General features: G+C 52.8%; 1 protein-coding gene across 1 annotated transcript; it reads left to right on the top strand.

Moving 5' to 3' along the window:
* The first annotated feature begins 540 nt into the window (after positions 1–540).
* On the top strand, positions 541–19,499 carry LOC102073489 (excitatory amino acid transporter 5). Its single transcript, XM_074528780.1, has 14 exons — positions 541–673; positions 1,074–1,107; positions 1,682–1,716; positions 2,172–3,493; positions 5,700–5,779; positions 9,329–9,541; positions 10,286–10,328; positions 11,014–11,236; positions 14,349–14,448; positions 14,658–14,891; positions 16,396–16,590; positions 17,208–17,342; positions 18,091–18,190; positions 18,274–19,499. Exons 4-14 carry the CDS (start codon positions 3,317–3,319, stop codon positions 18,409–18,411), a joined length of 1,638 nt encoding a protein of 545 aa, XP_074384881.1. The 5' UTR covers positions 541–673; positions 1,074–1,107; positions 1,682–1,716; positions 2,172–3,316; the 3' UTR covers positions 18,412–19,499.
* The last annotated feature ends 2,834 nt before the right edge of the window (positions 19,500–22,333 follow it).

A 22,333-nucleotide genomic window follows, 5' to 3' on the forward strand; every position in this document is an offset into this window, starting at 1 on the left:
CTGCAGAGAATCCCAGGTCTCCCAAAAGATGAAGACCATGACACTCAAGGCATGCAAGAAGGAAGAGAAGATGGACAGGGAGTTTCAGAAGAAATTCAAGGTGAGCAGCAGTGAGTGATCACTTTTCCCTTTGAGCTTCTTCTCCCCTTCTGGGAAGGGTGCAGTGCAATGGCAGAAAGGAGCTGTGCTCCTCAGGGACCAGTGATACCTGGATCACACCCTGCCTTGTTCCCCCAGGTCACACCTGCCCCGTTCCCCCAGATCAGAGCAGTCCCACAGACCATTTGGCCAGAGAGGAATCTGTTCTTTTTCAAGGAGGGAGAGCGGTCAGACCTGCCTGACTCAGCTCCCCATGGGCTCTGCTGTTTGTGTTTCAGTTCGAAGGCAGCATCAAAGTCCTGACTCAGATGATGGTCGACCCTGCAGCGACAGAGAAGAGGGGCGGAGCGAAGAACCTGCCACTGAGACCGGGAGAAATCCTTGATGTCATTCAGTTCACAAATCAGGAGCAAATCCTCTGCCGGAACAGCCAGAGGAGGTGTAAGTCTGCAGGGGGATGGGGCTGGCCCACAGCAGGGAGCACAGCACAGTTTTGGGAAGAAGCTTCTTCGTGCAAACATCCCCTGACAGACCTGCTGACAGATCTCCTCCACCTGTTAGACAGATCTGACAGGTACCCTGCTATCCTGAGAAGGTTCCCACTTTTCTCTGCACAAATATCCTGCTCTTCCTTCCACTCAGCAGCAGCATTTTTGCTGTGAGCTGGGCTTGTCCTTTCCCTCTGCTAGAGGCCTTTGCAGTCCTCGAAGCCTCCAGGTGGAATGGGCTGGAGATTGCTCAGGCAGAGGGGAAGGGTTCAGGCTGCCATTCAGCCTGGCAGCTCCTTCCTGACTCTGCCCAGAGCAGGTTCCTGCTGAGGGTCCAGCTGGGCTGCCCAGAGCTGGATTCCTTCTCGTCCCAGCTCTTTCTGGGAATGTGAGGTGTTGCTAAACCCCGGGCAGGTGCTGGGGTGATTCCTGCTCATGCCCTGGTTCCCAGCACAACCTGACATGTTTTTCTTCACTCTGTTGCAGATGGCTACGTGCCCCGGGCCGTGATGCTGCCTCTGTGAGTACCCTTTCCCAGCCCCTTCATCTCCACTCCATCAGCTACATCAGCTGCTCCATGAGTGGCCAGTACCAAACTAGTCCTGGCTGACAACTCAAAACTACCCAGCTCAGGCTGGGACCATAAGCCTAACACCAGCAGGTGCCCCTGGGCTGGAATCTGCCATTTCTGGTGTCAGGAGACATTCTGTCACTGGAACACTGGAGGCACTCCCCAGGCTGTGGTCCCTCGTGTGGGACCTGCCCAGACACTGCTCAGGGGCTGCTGCTGGGGCAGGATGAGGGTGCAGCCCCTCTGCAGAGCTGGGTCTGCAGCTCCTGGCAGCCTGGGATGAAGCCACCATCCTGAGAGGGGCCAGAGTCACCTTAACCCCACTCCAGATGGTCCCAGCCATGCAGGGAGAGCACAGCATGGGAGAGGGAAACAGGGCTGCAGGGGGACACCAGAGTCCACAGACAGGTCAGGAGGAGCTGAGACAGACCAGGCAGCAGGAGCTGACCCTTGCCTCAGGGTTGGGAGATGGTGGAACATGGGACACCACACTGCCCACAGCACCCTGTCTTTGTGCTTGCAGGGACACTGACATCTATGATGACGTTGAGATTTATGGTAGGTGCACCGAACTGCTGCCATACCCCTTCACTGGCCACAGTTAGCACCACACCAAGCACCAGGATTCCCCTCCTCCTGACCCTTTGCTGTTTTGCTGCCTTCCCTCTCTCTCTTCCCTCTGTGTAATTCCTCTTCCTCTCCCTGAGGTATCCTTTACTTACTCACAGTTCCCTAAAAGTCTTCATGTTTCTCTGTTCCCAATTATTTGGACTCCTCTGCACCCTGTTCTCAGCTTGCTCCCTCCACTTGCTGCGAGCCCCAGGGCCCCTTCAGTGTCCTTTGAGGTGTCCCTGATCCCCCAGAGAACTCAGACTTCCCTTTCCTGAGCAGTTACTCTCTCCTGACATGCAAACTCCATCCCTGGCTGGCAGTTAGCTCTGAAGATGGAGCTGAATAGAGACAACTGGATTTCAGCTGTGCTCACAAGAACACACTTTCCCTAATTCTGGCAGGCTGAGCCAACCACGCTGAGGCCAAAGGCACAGGACAGCACCACAGAGACCCCAAGGGCTGAAACACGAAGAGCACCAGACACCAGGCTCCTTTTGGGAAGGAGTTCTGCTTCCTCTGAGACTGCAAAACCACCGTGTCCCTGCCAGAACAGAACAGAACAGTAGCATGGCTGCTCAGCCCCTGGGGATGCACAGATCCTGTCCCATGGGGCAGGGGGCCCCAGATCGTCAAGTCACACCATCACTGTAGCTCTGTTTGGTCTGTGTAAAATATAGCCATGGTTCAACAGGGTTTTATGGATGGTTGTGGGTTTTATGGCCCTTTTTTGGGGGGGGGGGGATGAGGTGAGGAGAGAGGGGTAAAATCAGGCCCATAAAGGTTTTAATATTATCCCATTCCCAGAGCATCTTCAGCCTGGGACCCACCTCCCCTTTCATTCTGCATCACACTCTGGCCCCAGTGGCACTCGTGGCCTGAACCAGAGGCAGACTGAACACAGAAATACTCTAAAATATCATGAATTATGGACCAGGTGCTCCAGCAGCATCTCATGGCCATGGGGCAGCTTCCCTGGGGAGCTGGCAGGAGGTTGGATCCGTGGGGGCAGGTATTTGTGTGGGAATGTTCAGCATCACCTGTTGGTGCCTTGGGCTGTGCCTGCAGATGCTGTGTGAGGTTCCCTCATTCACTGAAAGTTTCCCTTTGCTGACCCTGCCCTCATGAAGCCCTCACAGATGGGGGCATGACTGGGGTGCACTCACAGCCAGTGGGGAGCACAAATCTAGTGCAGGACCCAGATCTGTGGCAGGATCCACTTTTGGTGGGTCAGGAACAGCGAGAAGTTCTGGGGCTGAGTCCCTGCTCTCAGTCTGCACACTGGCCCCCATCCCCGGGGCTGGAGGGTTAAACTGGGAGGGTTCAGCACCTCACGGCGGGATGCCAAGCCCAGATTAACCCGTTGAAGACGTCACTTTCCATTATGGGAAAGGCTCCCAAATATCCCTGAAGCTTTTGGTTGTGGGGATTAAGCAGCAGCACACTCAGCTCTGGGCACAGAGCTGGCTCCGTTGGCGCTGCGGGGCCGTGGCCATGAGCGGGGCTGGGAGCTGCTCCCAGGGGCAGCACCTGGGCAGCTGAGGGGACCATGTGGGAGTGGGTCAGGAGAGCTGTGCTGCACTCGCTGGCCACGGCCCTCCTGCGCCTCTGGAAGTGGCTGCGGGCATTCTGGTACAAAAATGGCCTCCTGACTCTCTCCATGCTCTCGGTGGTCACCGGATGCCTCCTGGGTTTCCTGCTGCGGGCGCTGGAGCTGACAGACCTGGTGAGCCTGGCTGGAATGGTGATGGGAGTGAGGGGATGGAGTGGGGCAGGGGCAAGTCCTGGTGCCAGTGAGGGTCCCAGATGGGCACAGCCCCAAAGCAAGGGCACCTGCCCAAGAAAACCACCTCGAGGCAGGTTTCTGCCCAGGGCTTTTTTCTCTTTTTTCTTTCCTTTTTTTCCAAGAAGGTGCCAACAAATGCCCAAGCTATGGGACAAATCCTGCCTCCCTCCAATGGGAGTGGGGAGCTCTGGGCTGGACCTCATGGGGCTGCAGGAGCTTGAGGTGGGATGAGGATGGGAAAGCGGGGAATGTTTACTCAGGGGCTAAATGCTCAGTAAACATCTCCACAGCAGCTCCAACACCATCAGCAGCACTGGGATCTGAGGAATGGGGTCCAGGGGATGGGGTTTGAGGGATGGGGTCCAGGGGATGGGGTTTGAGGGATGGGGTCCAGGGGATGGGGTCCTCCCATTACTCTCCCCAGCCGTGTGCAATCAAAGCACATTTCCGTGCTCTGGAGAGGACCCAGCAAATAAATAGAGGGCTGGTGGGGAGCCTGGAGAGCTTTGAGGAGTCACCTTCCTTTGAGGAGCCTTGGAGACAAATGCATTGGAGAAAACACACAAGAGAGAAAGGCACAATTGGCTCAGCCCCTTCCAGGAGCATCGCACTGTGAAAGGCTCTGAGCTGAGAGCTCTGCCCTGGGGCAGCTGGGCCACGGCTCAGCCCTGATCCCGGGCCAGGCTGCTGAGCCCAGAGCAGGAATGCCGCTCGGGAGAGCTCAGCTGATGCTGGAACATCCCTGTGTTGCTCGCTAGGATTTAGCAAAGTCTTGTCATTTCAATTAGGCCCTTCAGCATCAGCGCAGCAGGGATGATCTCGTTACTTAATTGAAGCTGGGTGTAATCTCCCTGCTTCCCAGTGCACACACCCGTGCTGGGCTTGAGGCTGGCAGAGTCTTCGGGCTCCAGCCCCTCGTCCTGCCATGCATCAAGTTTATCCTTCCTCTGCTCCAGCCCATCCTGCCCTGTTGCCACAGCTGTGCTGTGGGCCTGGCAGCCACTAGAGACTGTCCCCAGTAAGGACTTTTGTTACAAAATCTGGAGGAGAGCTGGAGAGGTGGCCAGTCCCTGCTTTCCTCCCTGCAATGGGAAAGTGTCACAAAGCTGAGAGACCCCTGGCAAAGAGATCCTGTTAATTTCTGGCATTACCCCTTGCACTCAGCTGGGCCCATGGCAGCTCTGCTCTGCCTGAGCTCCGTGGGGACATCAGCCACCTCCAGGTCACACACTGGGACAGTGCAGGGGCAGCACAGGGGAACAATTGAGCAGCTGCCTTGGCACCCCTCAAAGCCTCAGCCTGAGGTGGTGGCTACTTTGTAGAAACCAAAAGCACCTTCTTGTCTTGGGGCCAACTCAGATCCCTCCCTGACACCTCTACAGTGGCACAGCAAAATAGGGGGATCAGGGATGGATGGATGATGGATGGATGCATGGATGGATGGATGGGGGATGGATGAATGTGGGGATGGATGAATGCATGGATGGAGGGATGGGTGGGGGGCAGAGATAGGGATAGAGGGAAGGAGGGATGCTGGCCAGGCTGCTGGTCCCACAGACCCCTCACTCTCCCCTTGGTCATGGCTGTGGGATTCAGACTTTGGGGGATGTCTCTGCAGCCCTTCCCCATGTCCATGTGAGGGGTGTAGGGGGTGGAGAGATGCCATGGCACCAAAATTGTGCCATGGATGGGCCAGACACCTGGGCTCTCCCTGTGCTCATCTTTTCCACCTGCAGCCATGAGATAAATCCCACCTTTTGTTGCTGCCAACAGCTTTGGGGCACTTTTGCCCCAAATCAGATGCAGCCAAGCCTCTGCTCCCTGGTAATGAGAGCAATGACTTTTGGGAGGAGCCAGTGGTGGGAGCATGTGGACCATTTCCTAGAAGGCGACAGAATCAAGAATGGTTTTGGGAGGGGACCAACCCCCCCATGCTCCTCCCTTGTTTGTAGCCAGGTTTGCCATGTGGCCAATATTGCCCATCCCTGAGCCAGCTCCCAGTAAGGGACAGCAGAGAAATGCCCTCAACGAGGGGCTGCCAGTTCAGAACCCAGCTCAGAGCTGGGTCTGGTTGGGAAAAAAAGGCAAATTGATCGAGTTTGAGCCTGAAATCACTTACCTGACACATGCTCTGCTCTATGTGCAGGAGAAGCAGTATTTTTCCTTTCCTGGAGAGCTCCTCATGAGGATGCTGAAGATGCTGATCCTGCCCTTGATCACCTCCAGGTAAGACATTGTCTTCTGCTCTAAAGCACCATCTTTCCATCACGCTGAAAAGATCACCCTGCAACACCCCGGTGAGGAGATTACCCGAAAACTGCATGGGGTGAGAATAATCCTGGCTCCAGGCAGCTGGCAGCCAAGCAGATGGCTTGGTGTCCATCAAACCCCACGATTCCCCAGCAGCAGTCTGGGACAAATCCTCACCTGGATTTGGTAGGCACTTGCACCCACCTCAGATACCTGCACTGGCTGGGGTGATTCCCTTCTTTTGGGCAGCTGGTGATGCCAGGACCATCTGTGGGCAGTTGTGAGGGGCTGCTTAACCTCAAAGCATATTCTCTTAGAGGGATTTGAGAAAGTTCGGGTAAAAAATCATAGGTATTCCTCAGTGCTGTGTATGTGTTTGCAAATTCCCATTTTATTGGTCCATACAGACCTAGAAATAAGGAACAGAGCTAGCAGTCCTACTGGGGTCTAAGCAAGGTCTTGAAAACCTTGTATGGATTGAGATATTGCAAACAAATGTTGGCATGTGCTCATCAACACACACAAATGATCAAATCTTTGTTCCCTCGAGGATGTGTCTTTTCTCTGTTGTTGGTCAGAGTTTGCTTGTTGTCCCATTTGTCTCTGGTTCATTTCTGAGGACAGAGTGGTCTCTATCCTGGCCACACTTGACCTGTTCAGTGAGGTCTGTACCTCACATCCCTCCCTGAGGTGCCTGGGGGTTCCCTTTGCTCTCAGCCCTCCCTGCAGCAGTTGCTGGGTGCTCTCCTCTGATCACTCTGCTGTCTGTGGGTGCAGGCTCTGCAGAGCCTCCTGCAAATTTTCTTTCATGTTGGATTGAACCAGGGACTTTTCTATAATTACTGAATGATGGTGAAGTCGCAATTCAGCTCCTGCTGGGTTCAGATTTGCCCCAGCAGGCTGCACAAGGTCTGGATAGCTCAGTCCTTTAGGGACAGACTGCCCAGGTTCCCAAGCAGCTCTCAGCCACTGGCAACCACAGCAAGCTTAAGGGATATCAGCTCTTTAGTGATTATCAGCTCTTTAGTGATTCTAGCTCTTTGTGATTCCAGCTCTTTGCTTGCTCAGTGCTGCAGGCAGGCAGACTCAGGGTGAGAGAGGAGAAGGCTGTTCTGGTGTTCCACAGTGATGACTGTGACAGTGGTCACAAGGGTTTTCAGGTGAAGGGAGAGACGAGAATGTTGACTTCATGTTCAGAAGGCTTGATTTATTATTTTATGATATATATTACATTATGACTATACTAAAAAGAAATAGAAGGAAAGTTCTCAGAAGGCTAGCTAAGTTAAGAATAGAAAAGAATGAATAACAAAGATCTGTGTCCTGGCAGGAAGTGAGAACAGCTCTGCCGTGAGTGGTCAGTAAATCCAAACATCCACAGGAGACCAATCACGGATCCACCTGTTGTATTCCACAGCAGCAGATAACCATTGCTTACACTTTGTTGCTGAGGCCACAGCTTCTCAGAAGGGAGAAAAATCTCAAGAAAAGATTTTTCACAAAAGATGTCTGTGACAATGTCTTTACTGGATGATCTGTGCAGGGTTCCAGCGACAGCTCTTCTACAGAACCGGGCTAAACCAGCCCATTGTACAGGGTATAGGGGAATCAGAAATTGTCCAATAGCAGGGGTTAAAAGGGAGTGGCCTGTGGGCTTACAGAGAGATAAGGTGGGGTCTGAAAGGCAGAAGAGAGGGGCTTCCAGCTATTCACCATGACTTGGCATTTCCTATCTTGAGGCCTCTGCCGTCCACGGGGCCTTTGCAGTCCCTGTGCCTGCTACAAAGTGGTGCCTTCCCTCTGCACAGCATCCCAGAGGGGCCTGGGTGTGCTCTGGGGATGGAGCTCTGGAGATCCCCAAGCCCTGAGTTGGAAAGCACCACCTATGCCAGGGTTGCTTTTCTGGACTCTCTTGAGTTTCCAAGGCCCTTCTCCTCCTGGCTGTGTCACTGCTGAATGGGATCCATGGGTGGCTGACCACCACCTCAGCCCCCCTGTGTGTCCCCAGGGTTGGCACTGACCCCTGCAGCCTTCGATCATGTCCTGCCTCAGGGTCGGGGCTTGGCTGGGTTCTGCAGGGGCTCAGTGTGGGTCTGTGCATGGGGGGCACACTGCAGCCCCAAACACTCACATTTCACAGAATCCTGGAATATCCTGAGCTGGAAGGGACCCACAGGGATCATTGATCCCAGCCCTGTCCCTGCACAGCCACCCCAACACCCCCACCCTGAGCACCCCTGGGAGCTCCTGCAGCTCTGGCAGCCTTGGCACCATTCCCTGGGCAGCCTGGGCAGTGCCCAGCAGCCTCGGGGGGCAGAACCTTGCCCTGAGCTCCATGCCAAGGCCTGGCACAGCTGCAGCCCTTGCTGGGCTCCTGTCCCTGTGCCAGAGCAGAGCTCAGCCCCTGCCCCTGTGCCTGCCCTGGGGAGGAGCTGCAGCCCCCGAGGAGCCTCCCCTCAGTCTCCTGGGCTGCAGCTGAACCAGCCAAGTGCCCTCAGCTGCTCCTCAGCCCTGCCCCAGCTCCGTGTCCCTCCTCTGGGCACTCTCCAACAGCTCTGGGTCCTTCTGATCCCGTGGTGCCCAAAGTGCCCCCAGCACTGGAGCTGAGGCTGCCCCAGGGCAGAGCAGAGTGGGACAATCCCTCCCTGGGCCTGGTGCCCCCAGCACAGGGTGGCCCTTGGGGCTGCCAGGACCCAGCAGGGACTCAGATCCAACTTGCACTGACCAGGACCCCCAGGGCCCTTCCCAGGGCGCCGCTCTCCAGCCTCTCATCCCCGGTCTGTCCCTGCACCCAGGGCTGGATCCAACACTTGTCCTGTTAAACACCACATGGCTGGGGGTTGCCCACTCCTCACATTTGTCAGGGTCTCTCTGTGTGGCCTCTCTGCCCTTGAGAATGTCAGCAGTTCCTCCCAAGCGAGCCTCAGCAAACCCAGTCCTGCACCCAGCTTGTCCCCACCACCAGCACCCTGCTGGGGCAGCCTGTGATGCCCTCTCTATTTTTAGTTTTGCTGAGAAGTAGCTTATGGGTTACTTCTTAGGAAAGCTTATGTGTGTGTGAAATCTGAACCTGCAAGTCCCTCCTGGGGGCATGGGGTCCATCCCCAGCAGGATTTTATGAACTTTGCTGGTACCTTCCTTTCCTCCTCACAATGGCACACAGCAGTCGCAGGAGGCAATGGAGATACAAGATAACAGCATCTCACAAAAAAGGAGCAACATGAGAACAACTTAGAACAATTAAGAAAATAAACTTCTTAACCCTCACAGAAAACACAGCCAGACCTTGAGAAGAAGCTTGGAGGTGTCTCGTGCCCTTCACAGCTCAACTTGGGGTGTCACAAGCTCATCCTGGGTGTGAGATCCTGTAGATGCTGGTACAGGAATGTGCAAGAGCTCAGTGATGCCCTTAGGCTTTGGTTTAAAAAACCTACAGGAACCACTCTCACCTTGGAGATTTTGCCCATCAGGTGCATCTTGTGCAGTCTGGGGAGCAGACAGTGACCCCTCTGTTCTGTGCTGCAGCCTCATGTCTGGGCTGGCCACCATGGACTCCAAGGCCTGTGGGAAGATGGGGGTGATCACCATCACCTACTACCTTTGGACAACCTTCATGGCAGTGACCGTGGGGATCATCCTCGTGGTCAGCATCCATCCTGGGGCAGCTGCCCAGAAGGACAACTACTCTGTGGGGAAAGTGGTGCTCAGCTCCGCCGACGCGTTACTGGATTTAATCAGGTGTGTCCTGGAACCCAGCACAGCCAAGGCTGCGGTAACAAACTCTCCCCAGAAGGTTCTGAGTTCCCAGAAGACCCTGAGTCCTCAAGGGGAACAGGAGAACCGCTGGCCAGGTGCTGGTACCTGCAAGCCCAGCAATATGGGGTTCATTTCCCCCAGCCATCCCCTCCAAGCCCAGCAATATGGGGTTCATTTCTCCCAGCCATCCCCTCCAAGCCCAGCAATATGGGGTTCATTGCCCCCAGCCATCCCCTCTGCCCCTCTGGCACTGCCCCTGCTCTCCCAAGGCCATCAGCAAGGAGATGCCCTGCAGCAGAGATCAGGCACAGTTCCCAGCAAGGTCTGGATTCTCCTCTGCAGCCCCAGCTGGGACAGGCCGAGCCCAGAGCTGGGTTAGGCATGGATGGGGTTACCTGGGGAGGGGTTGCAGCAAACACCCAGGGGCTGGGGGAGAATCTCCATCTCTGGAGCTACTGGATTGACTGGACCAGGCTCTGAGCAGGGGCTGCAGATGGCAGATGTCCATTCCAGGCTCAGGCTCCCCACCAAACCCATTTACTCATGGTTCTCAGTCCTGCTTTGCATTCACCTTCCAGCCTTTCTTTGCTCTCAGCCTGCACAGCTGTCATAAGCTGTTGTTGGCTTTCATGTCCTCCTCTGGACATTGTGCCCACCAGAAGTGCTGCCCAGGATGCTCCCTGTGCTCTCATAACACTCTAGCCCTGTGTTATTGGTCTCTTACAGAAACATGTTTCCTTCTAACCTGGTTGAAGCTTCGTTCCAGCAGGTGAGTCCCTCTGACCCCTCTGTGTGCTCAGCTCCACACGGGGCTGCCTCTCTGCCCGCCCACAGCCTGGACAGGAGCCCCTTCCCCTCCCTGAGCTTCCCCTTCCTTTCCTCTGCATCCCCCACACTCACCCAGGGCGGGCCCTGAAGGTGGGAGGGCGCTCACAGGGACCCCGTGCCTGCCCTCTGCCTGCCAGGCTCCCCAAGGGAGCAGCACAAACCCCTCAGATCCTGCTCCTGGGCAGGGCAGGGGCGGCATGGGCAGGGAAGCGGACACAGAGAAGGGACACAGAGAAGGGACGCCTGAGGGAAGGTTCAGTGGTCAAAGGGGACGGCTGGAGTGGCCAGCTAGGCTGTAGGGACAGGGAAAACAAACTGCTGGCATTGGGAAAGCATCGGTAAAGTTCCCGGGAGGGGGAATGGAGGGACAGAGGGACCCCAGCGCTGGGCTGGCATCACCAACACCACGAGTCTGCTCTGCAGCCTTGGCTGAGCACGGTCTGCAGCCAACAGCCACAGCCCCGCCTGCCTGACTCTCCCCCTTGTCCCCACCAGCCTTTCACTGCCTGGAAACCAAACCTTGACCTCCAGGAGCACCAGCCCAGGGCTGGCTTGGCCTCCGTGCTGAGAGCAGGACAGAGCTCATGCCAGCACACGCTGACCTCCCTCCTTTGCTTCTCTTCCAGTACCGAACTGTTCTTGTCCCGGTGGTGAAATCTCCTGGTTTTCCAAAGATCCCGGGAAAACCTCTCAATTTTATTTACTTTGCACCTGATGACAAAAACCCTGAAATCCACCGGCCTGTGTTCCTTGAGCTGACACCATCACCCGAGATGACCTACAGAACCCTGGCTGGGACCAGCAATGAGATGAATGTCCTGGGCATTGTCATCTTCTCAGCAACCATAGGTATCTGCTCCTCCACAGCCAGGGCAGCCCAGGGTGCCACTGCTGCAGCATCAGGGTTTGCAGAGCAAAAGATGTGGGACAAGGTTCTTTTAGCTTCAACTAAAAGGGGAATGGACTCAGCACAGAGCTCGTGCCAAGGCCCTCACAGAAACTGGAGGCATAGGCAAGGCTGGTTTATCCCTCACAGCCCCCATGTCAGTCCTGAGGGTTTTCAAACCATTACATCAGCTGGGGATTCCTTTGAATGAAGTCTGAAGCGAGGTGTAATTTTGCAGAGGCTGCCTGGGCCACAGCTCACCACAAAGCCCCAAAGTCTTCATGCTGAGTGTGCAGCCCCTGAGCAGGCAGGATGTGACAGCAGGGTCAGATTTGGGGCTGTTATGAGGATTCCCAATAGGACTTTCTGAAGGAGGTGGGGCAGCATCCTGCATTGAACAGCTTGCAGTCCTGTCTGGAAAAGGTGCTTGGCAGCAATTTTGGGAAGGAAGAAGGAGCAGGGGTTGTGGAGAGACACGTGCAAGGGAGGTTTAAAGGGGAGAAAGTCATTGAAAGGAGGAACTTGAAGCTGCCTCAAAGCATAAGAGGACACAGGTGCAAGGCTGAGGGAGAAAGGGAGGAAGGAGGGATCAGAAAGGAAAGAGAGTAGGAGGCAGTGAGATGAGCATGGTGGTAGGATTATGTGTAGATTAAGAGGTGAGGGCAAGGAGCTTGAACTTTGTGTATAAGGAACCAAAAAGCCAATTAGGGGATTTGAGGTGTGGAGGCAGCACAGCCAGCACAGCCCCGGAGTGCAGTCAGAGCCTGGGGAGCAGCCAGCTCCAAATGTGAGACCTCAGATGTGGCCACAGTGAAACTGGGCAGAGCCAGAGCCACTGACAGACCCCCACAGCCAGAAGGTGTCTCTGGAACCTCCTGTCCCAGCAAACAACAGCCTTTGCACACCTTGGACACCCAGCAAAGCCACTGAGCTCCTGCCCACAGGACACGTGCCCCCTCCAGCCCAGCCAAACCTGCAAGGAGAAGCTGCTTTTCTCTTCTAAGATGACACTCCACAACCCCTCCAGCGTGGGAGTGGGATCAGCCAGAGCTGGGAGGCAGTGGGGGATCACCTGAGCCAGCCTCAGCCACCACCTGCACTTGCCATGTTTTGCCCAGGATTAGAGCTCCACAGGCTGGCACAGCATCACCTGCACCAGGCACAGGCAGCCTGATAAAGGGCATTCATACACCCACAGGGGGCTTTCCTTATGAGGAGAAGCTGAACTGAGTTTGCCTGGCAGAAAACAGAGAGGGACAGGCACAGCCCCATGCCTTGGGAAACAGGGATCACCTGCACACAGCACGGTGGGGCAGCTGGAAGCTGGCTGAGCTCTCAGCAAAGTGTGTTTGTGTCCAACACCAAAGCTAGGGAGCTGGTGGGGCTCAGACCAAGGCAACCATGCAGCACCCACCAGGTACCCAGAGTGACTTTGCTGTGAGGGTGACCCCAGCTCTGACAGTTCTTCACTGGCACTGAGGGCCTCTCTGCTGCTTTTGAAATCCAGGAGGGGGCAGAGCTTTCAAGATCCTTATCTGTCTGTTTACTCGGGCCATGTCTCCCAAGTCAGCTCTGTAGGACCTTACAGTAGGATCTTATAGTAGGACTCCTAGTAAAATATCTGTATTGTATTTGAATATCTGTATATAGGCCTTGCCCTGATAAGTCCTGGTTGTTCTTGATGGGCTGCAGCTGTAGCTAGTGAAGATAACTGAGATAAAAGGGAGTGGGCTTGGCCAGTCAAGGAGAGCTGGAAGGAGCCCTGACTAAGGAGCAGTAACAAGCAGAAGAAGTCTGTGCTGTGAAGAACTGCCCCCAAGAAATATCACCGAGAAGGTATGAGACTTTAGAAATATGGTTGCGACAGTATGGGACTCTAGAAATATGAATACAACAGGACCTGAAGAGAAATTACTTTCTTCCAAAGCGGCTGTTGTGGCTACCAAATACTGGATTTGTCCACAGAGCTAAGATTTAAACATGCCAAGCCTTGTCTCATTTATGGGTTGCAAATGCAACCCCACCTCATCTTTCTTTTGAGCAAGGCAAGAGATCCAACCACCAACCAAGGGCTTCTTGGAGTCCCCAACCCTGAACACTGAGGAGGGATAAGCAAGACAAGACCCTGTCTATATTCTTCCTTTTCAAGATAAAACAGACACCTGCACAGTGCTTCAAAATTAATTTTAGCCAAAACAGGAAGAAGGACTTGCACCAAGCTGGAAACAAGATGGGCAAATGCTCAAAGGTTCCTTTTCCCTTTGCTTGCTGGTTTCCTGGAAAGCCTCCCAGGTAGTGAAAGCAATGGGGTTTAGCACTGGCAGACAGGACAGCACCATATCCTCTCCAACCATTCAAACCAGAGCCTGTATTTCTGCTCTAGTATTCCTTCAACAGAAAATTAGACTGGATTAGGTTAATGCAACATCAAAGAAAAAAACAGATTTAGGAGAGAAGGCTTAATGCCTGTATCTAAGCAACTCACTCAGATCCTTCCTGACATCACACTGTACACCACGTGTGTTGTCACCACCATGGCACAGCCTGCGAGCCACCAACAGGGACCAGCCCAGCCCAGGAGGGAGCCAGGAGGGGCCTGAGCACTGCTGGGGCCCCTTTCACTCCACAGCAGGGCAGGGATGCAGCACAGCATCACATCCTCGGCTACAGAGAGCCCTGCCACACCTTATCCTTAAAAGAAATCCCTTTTTATTTCCACGGGTCATTATTCTTGTATTACCAAATAGCAATCCAGATAGCCACTAATCCAGCTAATCCACAGTTTATCCACCTCAGGAAATGACTCTTCCAGCATTGAGCAGCAGTGAAGTTTATCTGTTTTCTGTGCAAGGAAGAGTCCAAATCCTGGATTTGGGTCTGGTGGGGGTTTGTGAAAAAAGGCCAGATGCTTGTGTTTGCTTGGGACAGAGAATGGCTCTGGCTTGTAGGAGCACACAGCAACAGGACTAAATCAGGTTTAAATGGTGACCCCATTCTGTGGCCACCAGACCCTCCAGACACTTGGCCTGTCAGGTGCTGCTCCCAAGTAAAGTAACGTGCTGTGCTTGCTTGCAGGACTTCTCCTGGGGAAAATGGGCGAGCGAGGAGCCCCCCTGGTCAACGTGTGCCAGTGTCTGAACGAAGCAGTTATGAAAATTGTCTCGATGGCTGTTTGGTAAATCTGGTTTTGATTGATCATTGACTGATTGATTTTCTTTCCTTCTATCTAATAGCAGTGCCAGTCACATGTCTGCAAGTGTCTGTTGTGAGCACTGAATTTGTTTTTGTACAACTGTACTGCACAGTACCAAACACTGCCATGTCTATCTGCAGTGCTACAGTGATTGCTGCATCCTCATAATTTTTTATGTTTCTTCTTTGCAGGTACTTCCCCTTTGGCATTGTATTTCTCATAGCTGGAAAGATCTTGGAGATGGAAGATCCCTCAGTTATTGGACAGAAGCTGGGACTGTATGTCATCACAGTAGTGTCAGGGCTTGCCGTGCATGGAATCATCCTCTTACCTCTGCTTTTTGTGCTCATCACCAAGAAAAACCCCTTTGCTTTCATTCAGGGGATACTGCAAGCCTTGCTGATCGCCTTAGCTACATCCTCCAGGTAGGAAAACGTGGCTGGAATCTGTGGATACTGCAGAGCAGGGATGTGGTTAGCCAGGGAGACATGGCTGTGTCTGGCCAGGGGAGCTCTGGGGGCACAGGTGTAACTCAAGGGAAAATGATGCTCCAGCACTGTCTGAAATGGGAATGCTCCTGCTTTTAGGAGGAAGCAGATGCTCAGCCCTGCCCTGGTCAGCCAGCCTGGGCAGCTCCTGGGGCTCTTCCACTCACCCTCTCCCAGGGTTTTCCCAGGGCAAACCAGCAACGTTTTTGTGTGGGTGTGCACACTTCATTCCATTGCTGCAGTTTTCTTTCAATTAATTCAAACTAGGGCTGTCATAGGTGCTTTAGAAACTGCATGGGGTTGTGATCCTGGAGTTTAATTGAAAACACCAAAAGCTCTTCTGAACACTTTACTGACAATCTAAAATCAACTACAGTATATCCCAAGTTCATCCACAGAAAAATCTTGCCTACTTTGAAAAGATTTTAATCATTTTAGATTATATTTACCTATTCCATTTTCATTGAAATACATTCCTTAGAACAATGAAAAAAACTTCACACTATAAATTAGCATCCTTTCCAAGAGACACAAATTGAAACATTTTCCTGGAGCATATTTGACCAGGCAAATGTTTTTTCTGGCCTCTCTGTTGCTTCTCCACAGAATCCCAATAAAACCACCTGGACTGTGCCTCCCTTCCCCAACGCCCACTGCTGCAACTGTTGTTTCTGCAACTCTTAATACCTGGTCTCGTCCTGAACCTGGATCTCCAGCTCTGTCTCCATCTGGCTTCTCCTCCCTCTGCTCTGCAGCCAGCTAAGGGAGGGAGAACTGTCACAGAGAGAACACCCTGCTGTGTCCCAGCCCCATGGTCCGTGGGCTGGGACCATTGCTCTGCACCCAGAGCCTTTCCCAAATGCAGCCCCCCCTCCCAGAGTCTGTTGCAATCCCATGGACTTCTTTTCTGTGGTTTCCTTTCTTCAACCTGTTCTTCCTCCACTCCTCATCCCAGTTCCTGTGGGACAGTTGTCATCTTCATGCTAGACAGAAAGGAGAGAGAGAGAGAGAGGTCAGGGTTGCAGAAGCTGAGGCAGGCACCCCTCATGGAGCAGGCAGGTGAGGATTACAGGGGTCTGGCTGGACCCCAACCCAGCCAGTGCTGGCACACACTGTCTCATGCTGCAGGAGGTGCTGCAGGATTAACGTGGGCACCAGGGATGGTCAAGAGAGCTGCAGCCATGGCACACAGGTGGTTACAGTGGTGCCTTCAGCCACTGAAATTACATTCTGACATTTTCTCTCTCAGCCTGCAGCTCACTTTGCTGATAATGTCTACTCCCCGGGTGGTGAGAGCTGAAGAGATTTTCATTGCTGCAGCAATTTGTGTGACATTGCAGCACCCACCCCCAGGAGGGCTGGTATTTCTGTCCCATCACACTGACTCCAACTTCTGGAGCTCAATGCAAACAGCAATTCCTGCTCATTTCTTGTCCTGCAGCTCAGCCACCCTGCCCATCACCCTCAAGTGTCTCCTGGAGAACAACGGCATCGACAGGCGCGTGGCGCGCTTCGTGCTCCCCGTGGGCGCCACCATCAACATGGACGGCACCGCGCTCTACGAGGCCGTCGCTGCCATCTTCATCGCCCAGGTCAACGAGTACGAGCTGGACCTGGGACAAATCATAACCATCAGGTACAAGTTTCTCTGCAGCAGCCACATTATTTCTCTCTATTCCTATTTATGGACATTAGGAGAACCTCTTGCATTTTTGCTGTTTGCAGAGATCTGGTTAATGCAGAGTGACCTTTGCTGGGGAGCTGAGCAGCAGGGGGGGAGCAGCAGATCCCAGTCCCTGTGCTGTGTGCCAGGAAAAGCTGGGCTGGCTCTGCGCCCCCAAAGTGCTGCAAGTCAGGGACTTTGCCTGTAGGGAAAAGCCAAGCTGCACAGACATGTGGCTGGAGCAGGTCAGCACTGCAGGGCTGAGCATAGAAGTATTTCTGCAGGTGCCATATACTCCCTTTCAGGAGTAGGATATTCTCATTTTATAGTCAGGGAAATAAAGCATGTAACTAAATAATAATTAAGTATGTTTGCAAATATTTAGCAATTTTAATGAGGAAGTCCCTACCCTGAAGGCAGGGGGGAGCACAGAGCCAGGGCACCGGCTGCCAGCCCCAGGAATTAGTGATAGCACCGGGGAGCAGGAAAGTGGAGGAAGTCAGATCCAATCCAGTCCTTCCCCACAGCAAGACCTTACTCTGCCATGCAAACACGGCAGTGTGAGCTGCTCAGCCACCTTCTCTTTGCAGCATCACGGCCTCAGCAGCCAGCATTGGGGCCGCTGGGATCCCACAGTCCGGGCTGGTCACCATGGTCATCGTGCTCACCTCCGTGGGGCTGCCCACCGAGGACATCACCCTCATCATCGCCGTCGACTGGGCTCTGTAAGTGCTCTCCAGGCCACTGCTGTGTGCAGTGCCCGTGTCAATTCATGGTGCTGTATCTTCATCTTGATGGATGAAACCGGACTGCTCTCAAGACACAAACTGATGCTGGATTACACTTTTCACAGACAAATAAACTCACAGCTTGTGAAATGTGCCATTCTAAAGCACTCAGATAAAAACACAGTGAATCATTAGGTGAGAAACCACAGAGCAGATGCTGAGTTAGGGAAGTGACATGTGGGTGGCTGGTTTGTACTTTCCATATCCCCAGGGAAAAGAGGGAACAGTGCCAAGTATCAAGGCTGCTTTTCTCTTTCCCTCCCCATTTTCTCTTTCCCCCAACAAAGGAATGTTAACACACCACCAGTTCAACCTTTCAGCACCACAGGGTACCCAGCACTGCTGGCACCTTCTACTAATGTGAGAGGTGCCTGGGTAGACAAGAGAGGATCAGTAGCTGGATCTACAGCATTCCTCCTCGAGAGGCATCTCAAGGAGCTGATGACTTGCTGAGGCAGCTCTCCCTGCACTTAGCCCAACAGTGCCTGTCCCAGTTTGGGAGGAGACACAGGCAGGGTCACACAGCTGCTGCCCCAGCACGGGGCTCACATCTCCAAAACCAACCCAGCACTGGCCACACCAGTGGGAGGGACACTCGGGACGGGGGCTGGCGTGTCCCAGAGCCACCAGCACCCCGGGCACGCGGGCTGAGGCCAGCCCTGCATCCTGGCGCTGTCTCCCGCAGGGACCGGCTGCGCACCATGACCAACGTGCTGGGGGACGCGCTGGCCGCCGGCATCATCGCGCACGTGTGCCACAAGGACTTCGCCCCAAAGCCCCCCCCGGTACGTGGGACATGGGGGAGGGCAGGGCGGGCACGCGGCACCTGCTCACTCCAGAAATTAAAACTCTGCTCTGATTTTTGCAGCAAAACCCAGTGAGCAACACAGACAAGTTTCTTTCTGCAGAGACCTCCCACCTGCATCCCAAGGACAAAGGGATTGAAATAACCGAGGAAACGCTGTTGGATCAGACGGGAGTTCACTATAACATCTGCCAGGTGTAGATAACAGCACTCTTGCTCCCAGAAACGGCATCTTGGTGCTAAACACTGACATTGGGAGCTTCGCATGCGGATGCTCTGCAAGATAAAGGCCTTACTTGGCACAAAAAGTGGGAAAACCTTCTCCTACCCTTTGAAGGCCATGGGATTCCCAGCGGGCACCCAAAGAGCATGGCTCTGCCACTGGGGCAGGGAGCCAGCTCCTCCCTGCGCCTCAGGACACAGCTGGGAGCTCGCCGCCCTGTCCTAAATGGCTGGGTTTGAAGGATTTATAACTCCCATTTTTCCAAGCTCACCTATTTCTGAAAGCGAGGGAGGTTAGCAGGTGTCAGCAGACGGGATTTGCTGGGAATGCAGTAGGGATGGGACGTAACACTGAACCCTCTGGCCAGCAGCTCTTCCCTGGAGGCCAGGCTGTGCTCCAGAAGCTTTTGTTTTCCTTATTATAGAGATTATTTTTTTAATCAATGCTTTTTATTTTACTGCTGGGTTCTGATATAAAAACTGAGATTAAGTGATGTTTTGTCTAGAGCTCAAAATCCAAGTGGGACATAACTGGATTTCGCAGCTGTCGGGTTACAGACAGGACGGCTGAGCTGTTGCACTCTCAGGGGCAGTGGGATCCACTGGCTGCAGGGAAGGAAGGCCCACCTGCTTCTACAGCTGTTTTAGTACACAGAACTAATTAACCAGGCCCAATTGCAACTGTGTTGATTTTCCCAGCTAAGGATCTGTCCCCAAGCTCAAATTCCAATTACAGCCTTAAAATCCAGGCTTCCCAGGACAGCCTTCTACACAAAAGCCTTTTATATCAACAATTCATGTCAGTGAATTAATTTGTCTCTCAAAGTGTCAGCTCATCCCTTTTCTCCTTCTTGATCTTTCCTGACATAGAATTGGGAACCGTAACACAGCTCAGACCCCCACTCACATCACTGAATGTTCTCCAACTGCACATAAAGAAAACATTTTCTGTGCAGAATTCTTTCCAGCTGAAGTCAGAGGTTGTAAAAAATTTTCTAATTTAGAAGAAATATTCATTCCAGTTTTGCCAAATGAAAAGCAGAAACTATTAAATATCATAAACCAGCTTTTGCAATAAATTGTCTTCTTTTAACTTAAGAAAGCCTTCACATAATTAGAATCCTGGGCAACATAAGCTTGAGACACTGCTGCTAACTTTGGCTTTTTTCACCCTTTCTCCTTGGTGATGTTCATTAATACCTTCTTAAACATTACAGCCCAGCTGCTCTTCAAGGAGCACTTGCATCATTGGCAAACCCAAAATAATCACATTTCAAATGAATCCCTGCAGCTTCCCCAGACATCCCTCCCTCCTCCCCATATCATTTATGATCACCTTGGTACACCACACTCTGGTTCAGCATCGCAGGCTCTGAAGGGCTTTGCGGCAGTTCCTCTATAGCAGGAGTGAGCTCAGGCACCCAGAGCCCCTGGCAGATGCTGGTGAGCCCTGGGGAGGCTCCAGGCAGCCCCAGCCTGGACAAGGACCGAGCACCCTGCCCTGTGCAAGACACCCACACCCCACAGACACAGCTGGGCTGACACCTCCAGTGCTCCAGACTGCTCCAACACAGGAATTAAACCAGGCAAGACTGATGAGACCAGTCTGGTCAGTCACTGGTGCAAGGGAGCGCCCACATCCCTCACTGGATGAGTCCAGGCCAAGCAGCACAGACACCAGCACAGGCAGCAGAGACAAGCCCCACTTTCACATCCATTCTCCTCTCATTAGCGAGCTCTGGATATTACAGCACACAATTAACCCTGCAACAAAAGGCAGGATGCAACATCCACAGCAAAGGTCCCTGAGTGAGTGCTGGGGGTGCAGGATGAGCCTCTGGGCAGTCACTGCCATCACCGGGCTCTGGCTGCTGCAGACCAGATCACCTTATCCCCTGCCCCAGAAACTGCAAGTCATACTAAAACAACTTAAACAGCACATCCTTGAGCTCACTGCAACAAAGAAAAAATTATTACTGAAAAAACTGAATATCACGTCTCAGTAATAAATCTGGAGCTGGTGAAGCCAATGCCACCCTGTACAACTCACCCCAGGAGCTGCAAGTCCTGTGCTTCATCAATCCCAGAATAGCTGCACTGGAAAGGAACTGAAAGCTCATCTCCCATGGGCAGGGACACCATCCACTAGACCTGATCAACCTGGCCTTGAAAGTGTTGGTAACGTCTCTTACTATCTGGTGAGATGTTTTGGTTTTGGAAATCAGCAGGAATTATTTTGGTGCTAGTAAGGTAAAGTGCTATGCTGGAGTCCACACAGCCTTGTCCTTGTGAAAAATACAGCAAGGGAGACCTTTGAGTCCAGCAGCCTCAAAACTGGGCTGTCATCATTGTGCCCTTCTAACAGGATAAAACAAGGGGGACAAATAATTCAGGTGCTTCTGAAAATCTTTGTGGTCTGCTATAGAGGGAAGGCATCGTTATTGAGGGGGAAAACCCAAAGGCAGCAAGGACAATCCATCTTCAGCACGGCACACAGGCACAGGAGAGGCACCTGAACACCTTTTAACAGGTGCAAATTGCAGAAAAGTAAATGAAGCAGATTTATGGGATGGCACCATCCCAACCCCACCTGTGTTTTCAATCATCTGCTGCTGGGGAAATGCTGACACCAGTGTTTATCTGCTGCTTGGGGGGAACAGCAGCCCACCTCTGCCAGCCCTGAGAGCTGGTGGCACCCATGGAACACCAGAATGCCAGCAGGGCTTTTGCAGAGAGCAACACAAACTCAAAAGGGGCGAGAAACAGGAGATTTCTAGAAGACGAGAAAGTAGCAGACTGGACAATGTCACTGGGCACCACCAGGAGGAGTTTTATTCTGTACCAACTGTACTCAGGAGACCAGGATGGGGGGAGGTGAAGTTCCACGTGTACCACATCAGGAAACCTGAGGTGTCTTGCTTGGCAAACTGAAGCCCATCTACACAGCCTCAAAAAAGGTAAAAACAGGGGAGTTGGGCACTGCCCAGGCTGCCCAGGGAATGGTGCCAAGGCTGCCAGAGCTGCAGGAGCTCCCAGGGCTGCTCAGGGTGGGGTTCTTGGGGTGGCTGTGCAGGGACAGGGCTGCACTGATCATCCCTGAGGGTCCCTCCCAGCTCAGGATATTCTGTGGTTCTGTAATAAATTCTACTGGCTGGCACACTGCACCTTCAAAGTTGTATAAACTATTTTCCCAGGCACCTGTAAGAAGAGGTTACTTCTCTGTTCTAGCACTGAAAATCTAACTCTGTGTTATTTCCATGCAATTAGAGAAGTACAAGCAGTGCAAGGCATACGCCCTACAGCACAGAAATCCTGTGTACAGAAAGCACAAAACTCAAACCTGTATTTCTTCTTTGGAAATCCTTGTTTGCCCTACAAACAAAAATCTCAGCTGCTATGGTAATATAGGTGATCCCTGGGTTATGGCTGCTGTGTGCAATATTGTAATAAAGTTGGAGAGCAACTGGGTGAAGGAATTTGGCTGTTATACAAGTGTTGTTTACTGAAAAAAAAAATGAAGGAAAAAAACACTGAAGGAAAGCTACTTTGGTAAAATCCATGTGGAAGATATTTATGGGGTCTGTGGTTTTTAAGCAAAAGGAAAAGTTGAAGCAGCCCTTGGCTTTGGGGCACTTCCCAGACAGCAGGACAGAAAATCCACCTGCTGGCCACATGAGCCTTGACTGGGGAATGGCATTTCTGCAATGGTATTTGGGAATCTGAGGATGTGACTGGCCATAAACATTGAGCCTAAGTGAATTTTCACTGAACAGAATGTCTTGAGTGTATACTTTATTCAGAAGACACTGGCTTGCTCCTACAAGCCCATGGATAAGTTACCTCAGTCCTACAGATTGGTGCTTTTCTGTGCATCAGCTGTCTTCCATAGAACAAATTATTT

Source organism: Zonotrichia albicollis, chromosome 29, assembly GCF_047830755.1.
Source record: "Zonotrichia albicollis isolate bZonAlb1 chromosome 29, bZonAlb1.hap1, whole genome shotgun sequence".
Taxonomy (NCBI): domain Eukaryota; kingdom Metazoa; phylum Chordata; class Aves; order Passeriformes; family Passerellidae; genus Zonotrichia; species Zonotrichia albicollis.